We start from the raw sequence: 16,197 nt of genomic DNA on the forward strand, positions 1-16,197 counted from the left end.
CACGACTGAGCGACTTCACTTCACTTCACTATAACAGAAAACTTGATAGTTAGGTCACTTTTGTGTCCTTGAAAACAGGCTCAGATTCTTTATTAAGAAAATAAAAAATGTATGATGGGGCAGTAACAAAAGAAAGTGATGAGCCAACTGTGAGGGGGTGACGTGAGTCCCCACATACCCCATTGTAGGTGCAGGGAAAGGTATACCTTTTGCGGGGCATTTTGGCAACACATGCATCTTGTGATTCAGCAGTTCCCGTTGAGGGATGCAGCTGTAAGAAGGTAATTTCATAACGATAGGCAGGCTTAGAGTCATTTGTCACAGTTCTGTTGTTATACTGGCCAAAAATTGACAGTAACTTAAACATCTAAAATTGTTTACTTTCACTTAATTTTAGACTTTCAGAAATGTTGCAAGGAAAGTACAAAGAATTCCTGAATACTCTTCACCCAGATTCCCCAAATGTGCATGTTGTCACATCTGTTTTGTCCTTTTCTCTCCCTTCTTCCCTGTTTCTCCTTACACACACACACCCCTGTACACACCCATTTTTGTCTTAAACCATAAGTTGCAGATACTATGCTTTTTCCTTTTACACGTTTCAGTCTGAATTTCCTAAAACCAAGTAATTCTCTTAAAATAGTTATAAAGGTGAAGAAGTTAATACCGACGTAATTCTGTTGTCTAATCCAGAGACCTGTATTCACATTTCCCTGGTTGTGCCAATAATGTCCTTAATGGCAAAAGGAGATTGAAGAGATTGTGTGTATTCAGTGCACCTGTCGTCTTAGACTTCTGGTGTCTAGCGAAGTTGCTGAGTCTTTGTGCTTTGTAGCATTGGATACAGGCCCGTAGAATGCCCCTCAGTTTGTCTGATTCCTGGGTTTGGGTTCTGCACTCTGGGAAGGTGTCCCCCACAGAAGTGATGTTCAGATGGTCTCATTGTATCGCATGTGAGGAGATACATGCTGTTGATTGCCTTACTGGCAATGCACAACATTGATCACTTGCTTAAAGTGATGTCTGCATGCTTCACAGTGGCCGAGTTGCTATTTTATACTTTGGAATTAAGAGGTATTCTGTGGGGAGGTACTTGAGACTGTTAAATACCCCATCACTCAACCACCACTGACCAGTAGAACTTCATGCCATGGTGGAAGTACTCTCATTAGCACTGCCTGGTGTGGTGGGCGTTAGTCACATGTGGCTGTTGACCACTTGAAATGTGGATAATGCACCTGAGGGACTGAGTTTTTATTTAATTTTAATTAACAGAAATTTAAATTATGCAGCTGTACATAGCTAATGGCCACAGTGTTGGCATCTTAAGTCTCATAATAGCATCCATTCATGTTTTTTGCCTGAGTCAGTTAATTTGTGATGATTGCCAATGGTCATTTTCTAATTCCATCTTTATACATTTTAGTTGACTTTCTAAGGAGAAGGATTTCCTTCACTCCTGTTAATATATAACATAAGTATACTTAAATTTACTTTTGTATGTTCCTAAATTTGGATGCCAGTTCACATGTTTTATAAATGGTCATTTAGGTATGACTTTTCTAGAATACTTCTGTGTGATCTTACTATTTTTATAAAACTGCTATAAGTCTTAAGCTAATGTATATTTTAATAGCTAAAGAATAAGAATCTAACAATCAGAACATGCTCAGTAGTTTAATCTGTATACAAAGGACATATTTTATAACCCTCACTAGAGCATGCCAAATATTAATATTGGTCTAGATAGAAACTTACTGAAGCATCTAGTATGTGGAAAATATTGTGCATAGAACAGATTCTATAATTTTATGTCCTTAAACCTTTATTTCTACATAATGACTGTTTTCACAATTCTGGTATCTTAATGGGATTTCTAATGCCATGTGTTTTCAGTAAGACTCTTTCACACTATTTAAACCTCACTGTTTCTGTTCCCTGCCTTTTCAGGGTAATCTACAGTTGCTGCAGAACTGCCTGGCAGTGCTCAATGGAGACACATAAGCCACACTCTTGCCTTCCAGTTAAAAAGGGCTGCCTTCCTTCAGATTTTATTTTTTCTTAATGATGTTAGGCATTTACTGCTCATTGAAAACGAAAGAAACAGCTGACAGAGTGCATCTCCTCTCCCTTTTTCTGAAAAATAATGGATCAGTGCCACCCATGGGTCTGCGGGCTGTGTGGTGGCACCTGCGCACCTGCGCCCTGGACAATTGCCCATCATCGCGCCCTCCTCCTCTTCAGAAGTCCAAAGTTCTGTCTTTTTCAAGTAGCCTCTATAACTGTGTTTATTTTATGAATAGTATTCCTTTTGGCTGCCAGTCTTATTTACCTTTAAATAATTTCTGAAGTTTAACCCTTTCAAAAATACATGGTTTAAAGGAAGATAAGGATTGCCGTTACCTTTTTTTTTTATTATTTTGTTTAAAAAAAACACAAATATTATACACCACCATAGTTCACTCTTGTATCCTGGTAAAGCATCTTAATCAGACTTATTTTAATTAATGAACGTTTCTTAGCAGTTCGCGGACAGGCATTCTGTACTCTATAAGTATGATTTCTGAAGAAAGCAAATGCATAAGTATGTTTGCCTTAAACTTGTAGACTAAACCAACTATTGTCAAATAAACAGTGATAACAGTGATAGTTTTTAACTCTGTGGTCATTGTATCACTCTAAAATTTGGAGTAGCTATAATGTACTCCTATACTATGCTTTTACAGTGCAGGTCTTAGCTTTTCTTTATTTCTTTTAAAATGGCATATGGAACCAAGTTCACTGCTTTACAAAAGAATGAACTGCTTCTCTGGGTGCTTTGAGCACTTCGTGTAAGATGGAATTGGACAGAGACAGGTTAGAGACTGCTGTTTCTAAAACTGGAACAGAGACTCTGATCTGTTAAGATTTCCACGATGGCACCTCTGGCTCAGCCAGTTAACCATGAGACATATGCCAGAGTATAGATTGCTATGAAGAGAGAAAGAGGCCTGCTACAGGGAATAGCACTTGTCAGTGGGGAAAAGTTGGAATATTTGGAATAAAAGTTAGGGTACAAACTTAAGGTAATGTCAGTAGCTACCTTACAAACATTATTGACCTTTCTAATGTGAATGACCATTATGTTATTCCTAGTTTAAAATTAGCTTGAGTGGTTGGATTTTTCCACTCTAAGTTGTCTCCCATGTAGAAACCACAGGCGTTTGGGTTGGTCACCCCTCCAGTGTTTTCCTAATTGTTTTTGCAAACCATTCTGAAGACCGCCCGCCTGGGTCTCAGGGCTAGTTACCGTGGTTCCAGACTTCCTCTGCTGCTTGTCTCTTGCCTCACCGGTGTGCTGCTCAGTGTTTCTCTGTTACTGCTGTTCCTCAGTGCGTCTGAATTGTCCATGTTTGTGTTGGCTGAGAGATTGTGTTTTGTCCTCCATGTCCCCTTCACTGGTGAGAATATGCCCCTGTGATGCCCACCAGTGGGTGAACGTGGGGTGGAGGGCCCAAGCCTCTGGATTCAGGGGCAGTCCCTTCACCAGCTGCCCTTGTGGCCTCAGACTACAAGGTTCACTTGAGCTCTTTGCCTGTTTCTCCACCATGAAGGATATACTGACCTACCTCACAGGGGTGTTGTGAGGATTAATAAATGTTGGTACAGTGCTTTGGAAATGTGAAGATGCTGTGTCAATGCTAAACAATAGCAAGTTCACAATTTTATACACAGCCATCAACTAATCTGTTTCTACCAAGGTGGTCTTTTTCTAGGAAGGGAGTACAGTGAAAAGTACCTCCCCTGACGTTTGGTTTACATTTTAGAATGCTTGATGGAATGGGGGTAAACTGGAGGCAACAATTATGGGTGTGGGGTGGTAATGTGCTTAATAAGTACATGTATAAATGAGTTAATTACTATCCAAGGGTCTTGGGAAAGAATGTATGTTACTCCTTTGAAGTCATATGGCAAAAGTTTACTTTGTACCTCCAGAACAATTGAAACATTTATTCCATAGCTCACTGCTCAGTTCAGTTGAGTCGCTCAGTCGTGTCCGACTCTTTGCGACCCCATGAATCACAGCACGCCAGGCCTCCCTGTCCATCAACAACTCCCGGAGTTCACTCAAACTCATGTCCATCGAGTCGGTGATGCCATCCAGCCATCACATTCTCTGTCATCCCCGTCTCCTCCCACCCCCAATCCCTCCCAGCATCAGACTCTTTTCCAGTGAGTCAACTCGTCGCATGAGGTGGCCAAAGTATTGGAGTTTCAGCTTTAGCATCAGCTAGTCCCTGTTAAAAATAGCCCACCCTGGATCCACTGCTATTGATTGAGTTGTGGCATTCATAAAACTTATCATTGCAAAGGTGCAAGAGGAAGACACCCAGTGGCAGAAACAGGATAGCAATGGGAAAAAATGGTTTCCCTTGGGAGGTGATTTATGCTTTGAGAGGAAGAGAAGCAACCTGGTCTGTGGAAATAGCTTGGGGAGTCATTGTTGGTTGCAGTGGGAACCAAAGATATGAGGGTTTAGGAGTTCATGTGGTGAGCAAGGAGGGTGACAGGAGAGGAAATCAGTGAAAAAAAACAGGTGGGATAAGCCTGCCTGAGGCCAGTGAAGCTCCAGCTGTTTGAGAGTTCTTTCCAGTGGGCACATGGTGTAAAAGGAAAGCGGTCAAGAAATTGATTTTTCACTGCTTATGGGTAGAGGAGAAATATCAATAACCTCAGGCATGCAGATGACACCACCATTATGGCAGAAAGTGAAGAACTAAAGTGATGAAAAGAGTGAAAATGCTGGCTTAAAACTAAATATTCAAAAAAGATCATGACATCTGGTCCCATCCCTTCATGGCAAATAGATTGGGGGGGAAATGAAAACAGTGACAGACTATTTTCTTGGACTCCAAAATTCTGTGGTTGGTGACTGCAGCCATGAAATTAAAAGATGCTTGCTCCTTGAAGAAAAGCTATGACAAATCTAGACAGTATATTAAAAAAGCAGAGACATTACTTTGCTTACAGACGTCTACATAGAAAGCTGTGGTTTTTCCAGTCACGTATAGATGTGAGAAGTGGACCATAAAGAAGGCTGAGAGCCAAAGAATTGATGCTTTGGAAGAAGCATCAATTGGTGCTGGAGAAGATTGTTGAGAGTCCCTTGGACACCAACGAAATCAAAGCAATCAATCCTGCAGGAAATCAACCCTGAATGTTCATTGTAAAGACTGATGCTAAAGTTGAAGTTCCAATACTTTGGCTACCATTGGAAAAGACCCTGATGCTGGGAAAGACTGAGAGCAAGAAAAGAAGGGGGCGACAGAAGATGAGATGGTTGGATGGCATCATTGATTCAATGGACATGAGTTTGAGCAAACTTCGATAGATGGCATGGTGCAGCTCATGGGATGGCAAAGAATCAGCAGGACTGAGGCACTGAACAACAACAATAGCTAACAGAAAGCAAGCTTATAGCAGAAAACGAAAACTTAAATGACACAAAAGAGCACCGCTACAAATCCCTTTGGGTATAAAACATTGAAACACACATACTCCAGACACCAAATAAGTCCCTTCTTATCTGTATTCACAATTACCAGGGGAAAGGGCGACCACAGTCTCCTACTACCCCAAATTATGCAGTCGAGCTTCCCACATTTGGGGAAGTCACAGGGGTCAGCACACCCAGAGTGCAATGAATAAGCCTCGCCCAGGGAAAACCACCTTCGTGATCACGGTATGTCCCCTGCCAGGTAAGTGAATTTTCGCTCACGCACCGCCCAGCACTCTCACGGTCGCTCCATTCTCCAGGGACGGTCACTTCCTCAGCTGAGTCTGCACACTCCGGGCCCTCCACCCCTGCACGCCTGTCACCGTGGCCTCGCTCTGCCGAAGAGCAACCCCAGGAGCCTCCGCATGTCCACACGCGGGACGCGCAGGCCCAGGTTAAGAGGGACCAGCAACCTCTGCGCGCCTGCGCATCTGCACACGCCACGCCCCTGTGTGGGTGTCTCCGGCGTCCTTTGCTTCGCCTTGGGTACCGCGGAGTCTACTGACCCCACCCGAGACGCGCCGAGATCTCCGTTGGGGGAGCGTGGCGCGTGGCGACAAGTCGGGACCTGCAGAGGGGACCAGGGAAGACGAGATCGCGGAGTTCGGCGCCCCGCAGTTGAGGGGGTGGGTGGCTAGGTCCCGGCTTGGGTCTGGTTTCACTTTTCTTTTACTGAAATGACACGCAACAGAATGTCAGTCGGACGTTAAATAGGAGCAGAGTTTCGTCATAAATTTAGCATGAAATTTAGTCCTCGTCCGCAATGGCAAGCCACTCCAGTACTCTTGCCTGGAAAATCCCATGGATGGAGGAGCCTGGTAGGCTGCAGTCCGTGGGGTCGCTAAGGGTCGGACACGACTGGGCGACTTCACTTTCACTTTTCACTTTCACACATTGGAGAAGGAAATGGCAACCCACTCCAGTGTTCTTGCCTGGAGAATCCCAGGGACGGGGGAGCCTGGTGGGCTACCGTCTATGGGGTCACACAGAGTCGGACACGACTGAAGTGACTTAGCAGCAGCATGATCTTTCTTTCAGATTATGTAGTAATCTAATCTTGCAACAGCGAAAGAAAAACAGACTATCAGGGCAAAGCGTCCCTGTAAGGGGCAGATGTGTATGGGCTGGGTGGGGTGTTGGATGGTCCCTGAAAATAAAATGCACGCAAATATCACGTTTTCGTCCTGAAGGACTAGGCTGCCCTTTCAACCGCCAGATTTGTTTTTTCCTCTTCCGTACATGAAGATTATTTCTTGGAATCAAGTGGCTCCTCCCCAGACTTGAGCAAAACGACTAAACGAACTGTTGTGCGATCATGGGTGGTCCGTGCTAGGGAGCAAAGGGAGGCGAGAGGCATGACTGGAGATTTTAAGATTAGGGAAGGCTTCCTGAGGTCCTGACTGCTCAAAGATCCTAGAACACGTGTTATAGCACCCTTTTTTTCTTTCTTTCTTTTTTTTTTTTTTGCCGAGATGTCTGGTGGAGGCAATGCTAGTTCCCCCAACAGGGATGGAATCGCGCGCCCGCCCCGCCCTGCACTGGAAGTACGGAGTCTTAACCACTGGACTACCCGGGAAGTCCCAAGCACCCTTTTTGATTATTGGTTGTCTCGGGAAGTTTTCTTTCTTAGTGTATATTTCCTAAAAATAGAGGATTTTCTTATCTAACCCCAGTGTTCCTTTGAAAAAAAACAAGAAATTAACATTGATACTTTATTTATTCTATAGGCATTATTCCATTTGCTCAATTCTCCCAGTAATCCTTTATAGCAAAAGGAAATTCGTAATCACGTGTATTATGTATCCTGACTTTTTAACCTACTTTAATCTGATATAACTCCCAGCCCTGTCTTTTTTATTTCATTATGCAGGCATTTTAAAAAAATTACAGGCCAGTTATTATTGTGCAGAATATCCTTTGATTTTTAAATTGTCCTGTATGTCCTCATAATAACATTCAAGTATGTATTTTTTGACAGGTAGACAACGTAAATGATACTGTATTCGTTTACAGGTTGAATTATGTCTGTGTCCCGCTGCCCCCCAGGAAAAAAAAAAAACAACATACCTCAATATCCTAATCCCTGGTGCCTATGAACACGACCTTATCTGGAAATAGGATCTTTGTAGATATAGTCAAGGTAAGGTCAGTAAGTCAGTCCAACTCTTTGTGACCCCATGGACTGCAGCAGGCCAGGCTTCCTTGTCCATCACCAATTCCCAGAGCTTGCTCAAACTCATGTCCATCGAATTGGTGATGCTATCCAACCATCTCAGCCTCTGTCCTCCCCTTCTCCTCCTGCCTTCAATCTTGCCCAGCATCAAGGTCTTTTCTAATTAGTCAGTTCTTCAAATCAGGTGGCCAAAGTATTGGAGTTTCAGCTTCAGTATCAGTCCTTCCAATGAATATTCAGGACTGATTTCCTTTAGGATGGACTGGTTGGACCTCCTTGCAGTCCAGGGGACTCTCGAGTCTCCTCCAACACCACAGTTCAAAAGCATCAATTCTTCGGCCCTCAGCTTTCTTTCAGTAAAAGGTCAGTAAAGTGCACCCTAATCCAGTATGAATATTGCCTTATAAGAGGGAAATGCTGTGGAAGGTCAGAGATATATGAGGATAATGCCGTGTAATGACAAAGGACAGATTGCAGTGGTCTTGTAGTGGTGGTTTTGCAGTGACTTGTAGCTGCAAATCATGGATTGACTGTCACCTCTAGAAGCTAGGAAGAAGCAAGGACAGATTTTACCCAGAATCTCAGAGGGAGCATGGTCCTGCCGACACCTTGATTTTGAACTTCTAACTTCCGTAACTGTGAAAGAATAAATTTTTGTTGTTTCAAAACACCCAGATTGTAGTACTTTATTATGATAACCCTATCAAGTTAATCCAGTGTCCTCCTGTGGGCCTCACATTGGAGGCATGTGAAGCCAGTTTGTTCAGTTATTGATGGTGCTGCTGCTGCTGCTGCTGCTAAGTCACTTCAGTCGTGTCCGACTCTGTGTGACCCCATAGACGGAAGCCCACCAGGCTCCCCCGTCCCTGGGATTCTCCAGGCAAGAACACTGGAGTGGGTTGCCATTTCCTTCTCCAATGTGTGAAAGTGAAAAGTGAAAGTGAAGTCGCCCAGTCGTGTCCGACCCTTAGCGACCCCATGGACTGCAGCCTACCAGGCTCCTCCATCCATGGGATTTTCTAGGCAAGAGTACTGGAGCGGCTTGCCATTGATGGTGCTAACACTCATTATTTGGTTAGAGTGGTGTATCAGTCATCTACTGCTGTGTAACAAATTGCCCTAAAACTCAGTAATTTAAAATAGTAACCATGTGGGTGACTTCCCTGGTCCGGTGGTTAAAAATTGCAGAGAAACTAAGCCTAGGCAATGGTGACTAAGACCTGACTCAGGCAAATAAATAAAGTGATTAATTAATTAAAAAAACAGCAACCATGGTATTTGCCCACCATCCTTTGGGTTATCCATTGCAGTTGTGCTCAGCTGGGCAGTTCTGTGGCACTGACGTAGGCTCACTTATACAGCTGCAGTCAGCTTATCGGACAGTTGGGGCAGGTTGGTCTAAGGGCCTCAGCAGACATATTTCCTCTTCACTCCCATATTTCATCCTCCAATAGGCTAAGTCAGTCTTCTCATGGTGGTCTCAGGACAGCAAATAAGAGCAAGTCCTGATGAGCAACTACTTTTCAGTCTTCTGTTTCCATCGCATTTACTAATGTTCCATTAGCAGTGGTTCGGAAGATCTCGGGGTGGCAGCTCTGCCCCGAGAGATGACTGGGAAGGTCTTCCGTCTCCCCAGGTCTGCACCTGCAGACACCATATGAAACACAGGGAGGAGAGACAGAGGTTGGGAGGTTGAAAGGCCGTGACTGGGAGAAACCGAGACTGTGACCTTTCTTTGGGGGCGGAGCTGGGGGCTGAGCGGCATTGAGGGGGTTTCAGGAAGGGTGCCCCGCTGTCCCTGGCTCTGTGATGGCCTGGGTGCTTGTCGGCCTCGCTCCAGGGCTTTTGGAGCGCAGCTGCTGTTTAGTGGGCCTGGTCGCATAGAACGGGGTCCCGGGCGGAAGTGGGAAAGCGAATAAAAGCGGAGAGGGCGCGGCCCACGGCGGAGGCCACCGCGCTGTGGGCCTGTGTGCAGCCTGCGGGCAGGAGACGGCGCAGGCGAGTCCCCAGGCCTCGGCCAGGCGGGGCTGTGCGGGTGTCCCCGAAAGGCTTTCCCGCCTCTGGCCAAGAAGGAAGGACGCTGCGCTGCCGCAGGGTGTCGGGCGGGGCAGGTGCACCGGGAGCGGGGTGCCTTTCACTGGGGAGCAAAAGCTACCAGCACCTCCTTCGAGCCGGAATCGAACCAGCGACCTAAGGATGACCACACGTGTGGGATCTACAGTCCTCCGCTCTACCAGCTGAGCTATCGAAGGGTGCGCGCCACCATGCGGCCGGGGACCGTACTTTTCCCGGAAATGCCGCAACAACACATTGAGACGCCCGAGGTGAGACCGTGCGGGCCGGTCGGAAACCCCTTTGAAGAGAGCGTTTAAGTGCCGTTTAAGTGCTCTTTAAGTGCCGTTAGTTCAAAACACTCCTTCGAATAAAATGGTATTTTTTGGTGCGGCACATTGTGCCACCCTTCAAAACCATCGTCTTGCCTGCATTCCCCGGGTCTCCTATGGATCTCCCTGCCACCTTTACAGCCAGATTGTCTCTCCTTTACTAGGAGTGTGGGGAAGAGGGGTGGGGTGGGGTGTGGAGGGTTTAGATGAAGCCGCTTCTCTTCTGGAAACTTCTGGTTCACTCAGACTTGAACCCTTACGAAGGTCTACACGGCCCTCAGTTCTCGTCCCCACGCAGCCACCTCTCTCAGTTTCGGTGCGCAGGACCTCCTTGCTATTCTCCAGACACAGTCCCACCTGGACACTGCTCTAGCTGACCTCTTGCTAGGGATGCTCTTCCCAGACAGCCCCATGACCAGCCCCCTCCTCCCTCCAGTCTGCTCACATTGTCACCTTCTCCAGGGAGCCTTCCCTGACCACCGAAATCAACACAGCAACCTGCCTCCTTATAGCAACTCCCATCCCCTTTTCCTCCCTTTTTTTTTTTTCATAGCTCTTAACATACTAATTAATTTACCTACCGCGTCTCTTGTCAATTTTCTCCCACCCCACACCCCTTTCTCTAAGTAAAATATGAGCATCGAGAGGCCTTTTTGTTGCCAAATTCCTGAACAGTAAATTCCTGAACAGTATCTGGCATGGGGTATTCAATACATAGTTGTTGAGTGGAAAAGTGCCCAGTACTGTCAAAGAGGAGATCAGGATATAAAAGAAGGGTCCAGGAGCCAGGGTTTGCCCAGAATTATCTTCTTTCGTCACAAAATAGAGCATTTAAGTTGAGAACTACAGAACTCTCACCAGATAGCAACCCCTCCAAACCATTTCCTGCACTAAGAGACTTGACCAGACTCAAGCCTGGCTTTCAACAGCATCAGGTCCTGTCCCTGGCTTGACCTCTACCCCCATTAAAATGTCTGTCTGATCCCAGACATAGAAAACAAACTTATGGTTACTAAAGGGGAAAGGTGGGGAGAAGACAGAATTGGGGATTAACATACCCACGCTGCTATATATAAAACAGATAAACAAAGAGGACCTACTGTAAAGCACACAGGACTATACTCAGTATTTTGTAATAACATGCAAATAGAGTCTACTATATATATATATATATAATCTTGTCTCAAAAAATCTAACACCTGGCACAGACACCTGATCTCCGTTTTTTCTTTCTTTCCTTTGGCTTCTGTATGCTGCATTTTAGTTCCCTGGCCAGGCTAACCCGTGCCTCCATACAGAGCTCATAGTCTTAACCACTGAACCGCCAGGAAGGTCGCCTCACTGCCCTTTGTTAGAGCATTCATTTAAAAGGGCTTGCGATTGTGAAGATAGTTCTCTTACAGTCCAGAGGGTCTCTCTCAAAGAGTGGGAGCCATTCCTTTGACGTGTAAGCAAGGATAGGGCCTCCGTCTCCCACGTTCTGTGCGCCGACCCATCCTAACTTGAGTAACTGCCCGCTGACAAACACGGCTGGCCTGCCTCTCTACTGACCAACTCTGTGGTTTTCCACTGCTGCCTCTTCTGAGCCCCTTCCCTCTCCTCCTCCCTTTAAAACGCTCCGATCCCCTCGCCCATTTCGGAATGGAGCTCGGTCAGCTCTTTCCCTTGCTGTCGGGAGTCACTGAATAAAGTCTGCTTTCACCACTTTCTCCACGGTCTGCTGTGTTTCTCTCTGACCGCGTCAGATCGGAAAGGGCCAGAGGACACCTGGGGGGCCGCCCAGTGTGCGCGCTGGGGCAGCGGCGCGGGGGAAGGAGCGGGGGCGAGGCCCAAGGGCAGGGCTCCCGACCCCGAGCACCGCGCTCCGGGAACCCCGCCTGGTGCGGTGGAGGCGACCGCTCGCGCTCTCACCTGGTTTTCGCCCTGCAACAGCACCCCGGGCTTTCCTTCCAGCATCACTAGGATAGGCTACATATCCCGAAGCACTTTCGTCACTTTTATTGAGAGAGACACCGTGAAGAAACATTATTACCACGCTTTCCTATTAAGGCGGCTTTAGCGCTTAATGTCAACCGGTAACTAGGTCTTTCCCGAGCTTTCCATGACTAGAAGATGAGCTCAGACAGGCGAGGGCCAAAATGGGCTGCTCTTTTCTTCTTGCTGAAAGGAAGGTGAGACCAGACCCGAGCCCCGACCCACCCCCTCAACTGCGGGGCACCGCGAGCTCGCGTCTTCCCAGGTTCCCCCTGACAGGCCGCCACTCGCCCACGCGCTCCTCTCAGGAGACACCGAGAGTCTCGGGTGGGGTTAGCAGGTGCCGCGCCCCCGCGTGGAAGAACAGGACATCCGGGACATCCCGCCAGGGGCGTGGCGTATGTAGATGAGAGGCGCGCGGAGGCTGCTGGTCCCGCCCCTCCCGGGCCTCGGTGTCCCGCGTATGGACACGCGGAGGTCCCTGAGGTTGTTCGCCGGGTGGGCGAGGCCGGGCCGAGGGACGAGCAGGGGCTGAGTGTGCGGAGGTGGCGCGAGGGAAGTGACCGTGCGTGCAGAGTGGGGCGAGCCCGAGGGTGCTGGGCGTTGGGCGGACGGGAACTCATACTTACCTGGCAGGGGAGATACCATGATCACGAAGGTGGTTTTCCCAGGGCGAGGCTTATCCATTGCACTCTGGATGTGCTGACCCCTGCGATTTCCCCAAATGTGGGAAACTCGACTGCATAATTTGTGGTAGTGGGGGACTGCGTTCGCGCTTTCCCCTGGTGTCTAATGTTTCAAAGAACAGACTATTTCACTAATTTCTTTATGTTCCTTTTAAGAGCTCTAGTGAGTGCTAGCCTCATATTTTCTAACAGATTTTCTAAATTTTGCTACAGCAGTAGGTCTTTAATACACGCAAAAATGTTTGATATATCATTAAAAGCTTTTAAATGTTATTGTGATTGGTGATACAGAATGTCCAAGTTTGGTTGAAACTACAATATTATCGCCCAACTGATGTGGAAAGCTGACAGGTAGTAAAAAGTTTAATGCTGGGGAAAAATTGTCTTTAATCTCTTCCTCCCAAACTCCTGCCTAGAAACAATAAGCACTGTGTGTCAACACAACTTTGAGCAGATCGGACAACCACCCTGGTAATTGATCAATGAGGGACCACCATTCCAAATTTTGCCTTATTTGGGGAAAATTTTACTGTTTCTTACTGTAAAGCCATAAAAGCTGCGACTTTCTCGACTTCACCTGCCTGGGTTCGGGAATCCAGCCCGGGAGCGCCTCGCTATTAAAGCTTGTTACACTATCTATCTGGTGTCTGGGTCGTTTTTACCTTACACACACACGTAGGACACTGGAATCAAAATAAGTGAAACTTTTTTTAAAAAAATTGGAATACCCAAAGTTGGGGAGAAATATTATTACTGATTTTTCTTCAAAACCTTTTTTCTAGGGACCAAACCAGTAGATCTGGGGAATTCCCATGTAGTACTTTGCCCTTGAAAAGTTGAAACCTGGCGGCGGCGGCGGCGGCGGCGGCGGCGGCGGCGGCGGCGGCGGCGGCGGCGGCGGCGGCGGCGGCGGCGGCGGCGGCGGCGGCGGCGGCGGCGGCGGCGGCGGCGGCGGCGGCTACAATTTGTCTAGTGAGGCCTTGTTTCTCTGTGAAGCAAGGAGCTGGAACAAAGCTGAGGTGTCAGTTTTCCAGTGTCCTTTAGGAGGCTGTCAGAAAATAATCTACTGGGATGATTCCTTCTGCTGGGACATAGTTATATAAGTTTTCCCATAAATTTGTTTTTTTCCTAGAGGAAATAGAAGAGTCCTAAAACCCTTGAGGAATCCTTTGCCATCAATATAGGACTCTGTGATTGTAAACAGAGATTCTGCCATTAGGGGGACAGAAAAATAAGCAGAACTCAGATCAACTACACAGATAAACCTCACAGATGATGGTACTGAAGTCAGGATAACTTAAGGGTTAGAAGATTATAGGCCTTAACATTAATAGAATAACAAATTAATTTTTCTAAGATCTTGTATAAATCTACAAAATATTAGTCAATTATTTATCAAATTTAAGTTACTTCTTTACAAGGTGGGCACTGTTTTAAAATTCTCATTTTTCCAACTTTTAAAACTGGTTTATTCCTTCTAATTGAATTCTTTTTTAAAACCTATTTAGTTATTTTTGGCTGTGTTGGGTCTGAGTTGCTGTGTGGGCTTTCTCTGGTTGCAGTGTGTGGGTTTCTCATTGTGGTGGCTTCTCTCATTTTGGAGCACGGGCTCTAGGCACGCGGGCTTCAGTAGTTGCAGCTCATGGGCTCAGTACTTGTGGCTCATGGGCTCCAGAGTACAGGCTCAGTAGTGGCACACTGGTTTAGTTGCTCCACAGCATGTAGTATCTTCCCTGACCAGGGATGGAACCTGTGTCTCCTGCACTGGTAGGCAGATCCTCTACCACTGAGCCACCAGGGAAGCCCCCTTTTAATTGAATTCTTGACAAAGGATATTGTTTTATACCTGACCATAGCTTATCCTCTTGGTAAATTATTGATTCTGATGGAACTGAAAGTATATCTTAAACAGGACAAGAAAATGTAAGCGTAACATAGTCCCTGCCCATTTTGGGCCCTCCCTAGTATATGATGTATATTATACATTAACCAGATCTCCTTAGAGGTGGAAATGCCTGCTGGACCATAAAGATCAATTTTTTTCTGCCTTTCTTCTGACAACTGCAGTGTAACTTCTCAGAAGATTGGCATTTTTTCCCAGCTGTGTCAAAGGGTATGGTGGCTTACTGCTTGATTTGTACATGCTTACCTGAACTATGCATCTTTGGTTAACTTTATGTAAAATGTCAGTTATTTTGATGTATGATTCTTTGTTCTGAAAACTATATGTGTCTGTGCCTTGGACTTCTTTCTCAGAGCTTATCCTGGGTTATAATCCTCAGTCTGACTAGAATAAAATTCTCTTTTTTCTCCTTAATTTGATTGTTAACTTTTGTTAATTGTTCTTTATCTCAAACTAAAAAAGTGTCATTATTTGCTAAGTCCCAGCTCCATACATGGATTTGTCTCTGTTTGGAGGGCTTTTCCAGTGCAATGTGAGATAGTCCCTCTTGGCCATCCGTCTCTTCTTTCAGGAGGTACATAGTTACCAAATTAGGGGCCTTTTTCTCCAAGGAGCTCCACCAACATGGCATCTATATAGCACAGGACATGAGAGCCTTTAATATGCATAGCAGGTCTCCCCAGTAGTTTAAAATGAGAAAATAAGAATACATGTTTCTCAAGTCAGAGAACTTGTTCTATATGAGAACCATGGAGGAAAAGGAACAAGTACAAAGGTGGCACCAAAACCAACAGTTTCTACTACGCTATCACCAGATGGAAAGTAAAACATTTCCAATAAATTGAAGAGTAAGTAGAACCAGTATCTAGAGAAAAGACATGGCTATAGTAGGCCAAGGAAGAGTTCTTGACACAATATGGTTTGGACTCTGGATGGTCCATCCGTAAGAGAGCTGAGACCAAAGGTTAGACATAACAGCAATTCTGATCTGCACCTGGATCTATACCAATACCTGCTGAGATATTTTAATCATCAAACTGCTGATGGAAATTAGTGGAGATACAGGTCTTCTGGGTACAATGCTGTAATTTCTTCCAGCTTACCTTTGGCAGGAAAGGCTTCAGGAATACCCACTGACACGGTCTGTATGGTTCTTTAAAGATCTTAGTTCTGCCCCAGTTATGAGGGCTGACTTCCCTTGATCAAGAGTACTCTTTGTGTGGTGGGTCATTGGGTCCCCACTGTGTTCCTCCGTCAAAGCAGCCGTCTTCTTGTTCCCTGCTTCAGCCAACGTGCATCCCCACAAGCAGGGCTGGTAACTGAGAGCATGCTGTGGAATACTTCTGCAAATTTGCATGGGTCTTCCTGGAGCACAGAAAAAGAAGCCTGTAAATGGTGAATATCAGCTGGTGAGAAGGCCATGTGGATTCCTATTGTTTTGCAAGGGGATAAAGAGGGTTGGGGACTGGGTAGTTTTGCTGGCAATCTGATTAGGGAAGCGCTGGTTTACCTCACATCAAGAAAAGGGGGAAAAAAATGAT

General features: G+C 46.1%; 1 protein-coding gene and 3 non-coding genes across 4 annotated transcripts in view; 2 read left to right on the top strand and 2 right to left on the bottom strand.

Moving 5' to 3' along the window:
• Positions 1-3,659, top strand: part of SNX6 (sorting nexin 6) — a 49,022-nt gene extending 45,363 nt beyond the window's left edge. The window contains exon 14 of the mRNA XM_055418230.2: positions 1,951-3,659. Within this exon, the coding sequence (XP_055274205.1) occupies positions 1,951-2,004 (54 nt within the window). The 3' untranslated portion in view covers positions 2,005-3,659. The remainder of the gene's footprint in view (positions 1-1,950) is intronic.
• Positions 3,660-5,582: 1,923 nt separating this feature from the next.
• Positions 5,583-5,746, bottom strand: LOC129550798 (U1 spliceosomal RNA). The gene has a single exon (XR_008684930.2). It is a non-coding gene; the product is annotated as a U1 spliceosomal RNA (small nuclear RNA).
• A 4,125-nt stretch (positions 5,747-9,871) lies between these two features.
• Positions 9,872-9,961, bottom strand: TRNAY-GUA (transfer RNA tyrosine (anticodon GUA)). The gene is given in 2 exon segments: positions 9,872-9,907; positions 9,925-9,961. It is a non-coding gene; the product is annotated as a tRNA-Tyr (tRNA).
• A 2,727-nt stretch (positions 9,962-12,688) lies between these two features.
• LOC129550823 (U1 spliceosomal RNA) lies at positions 12,689-12,852 on the top strand. The gene has a single exon (XR_016035746.1). It is a non-coding gene; the product is annotated as a U1 spliceosomal RNA (small nuclear RNA).
• The last annotated feature ends 3,345 nt before the right edge of the window (positions 12,853-16,197 follow it).

This window comes from Moschus berezovskii, chromosome 21 (assembly GCF_049115385.1).
Source record: "Moschus berezovskii isolate FMDL1 chromosome 21, NW_MosBer_1.0, whole genome shotgun sequence".
Taxonomy (NCBI): domain Eukaryota; kingdom Metazoa; phylum Chordata; class Mammalia; order Artiodactyla; family Moschidae; genus Moschus; species Moschus berezovskii.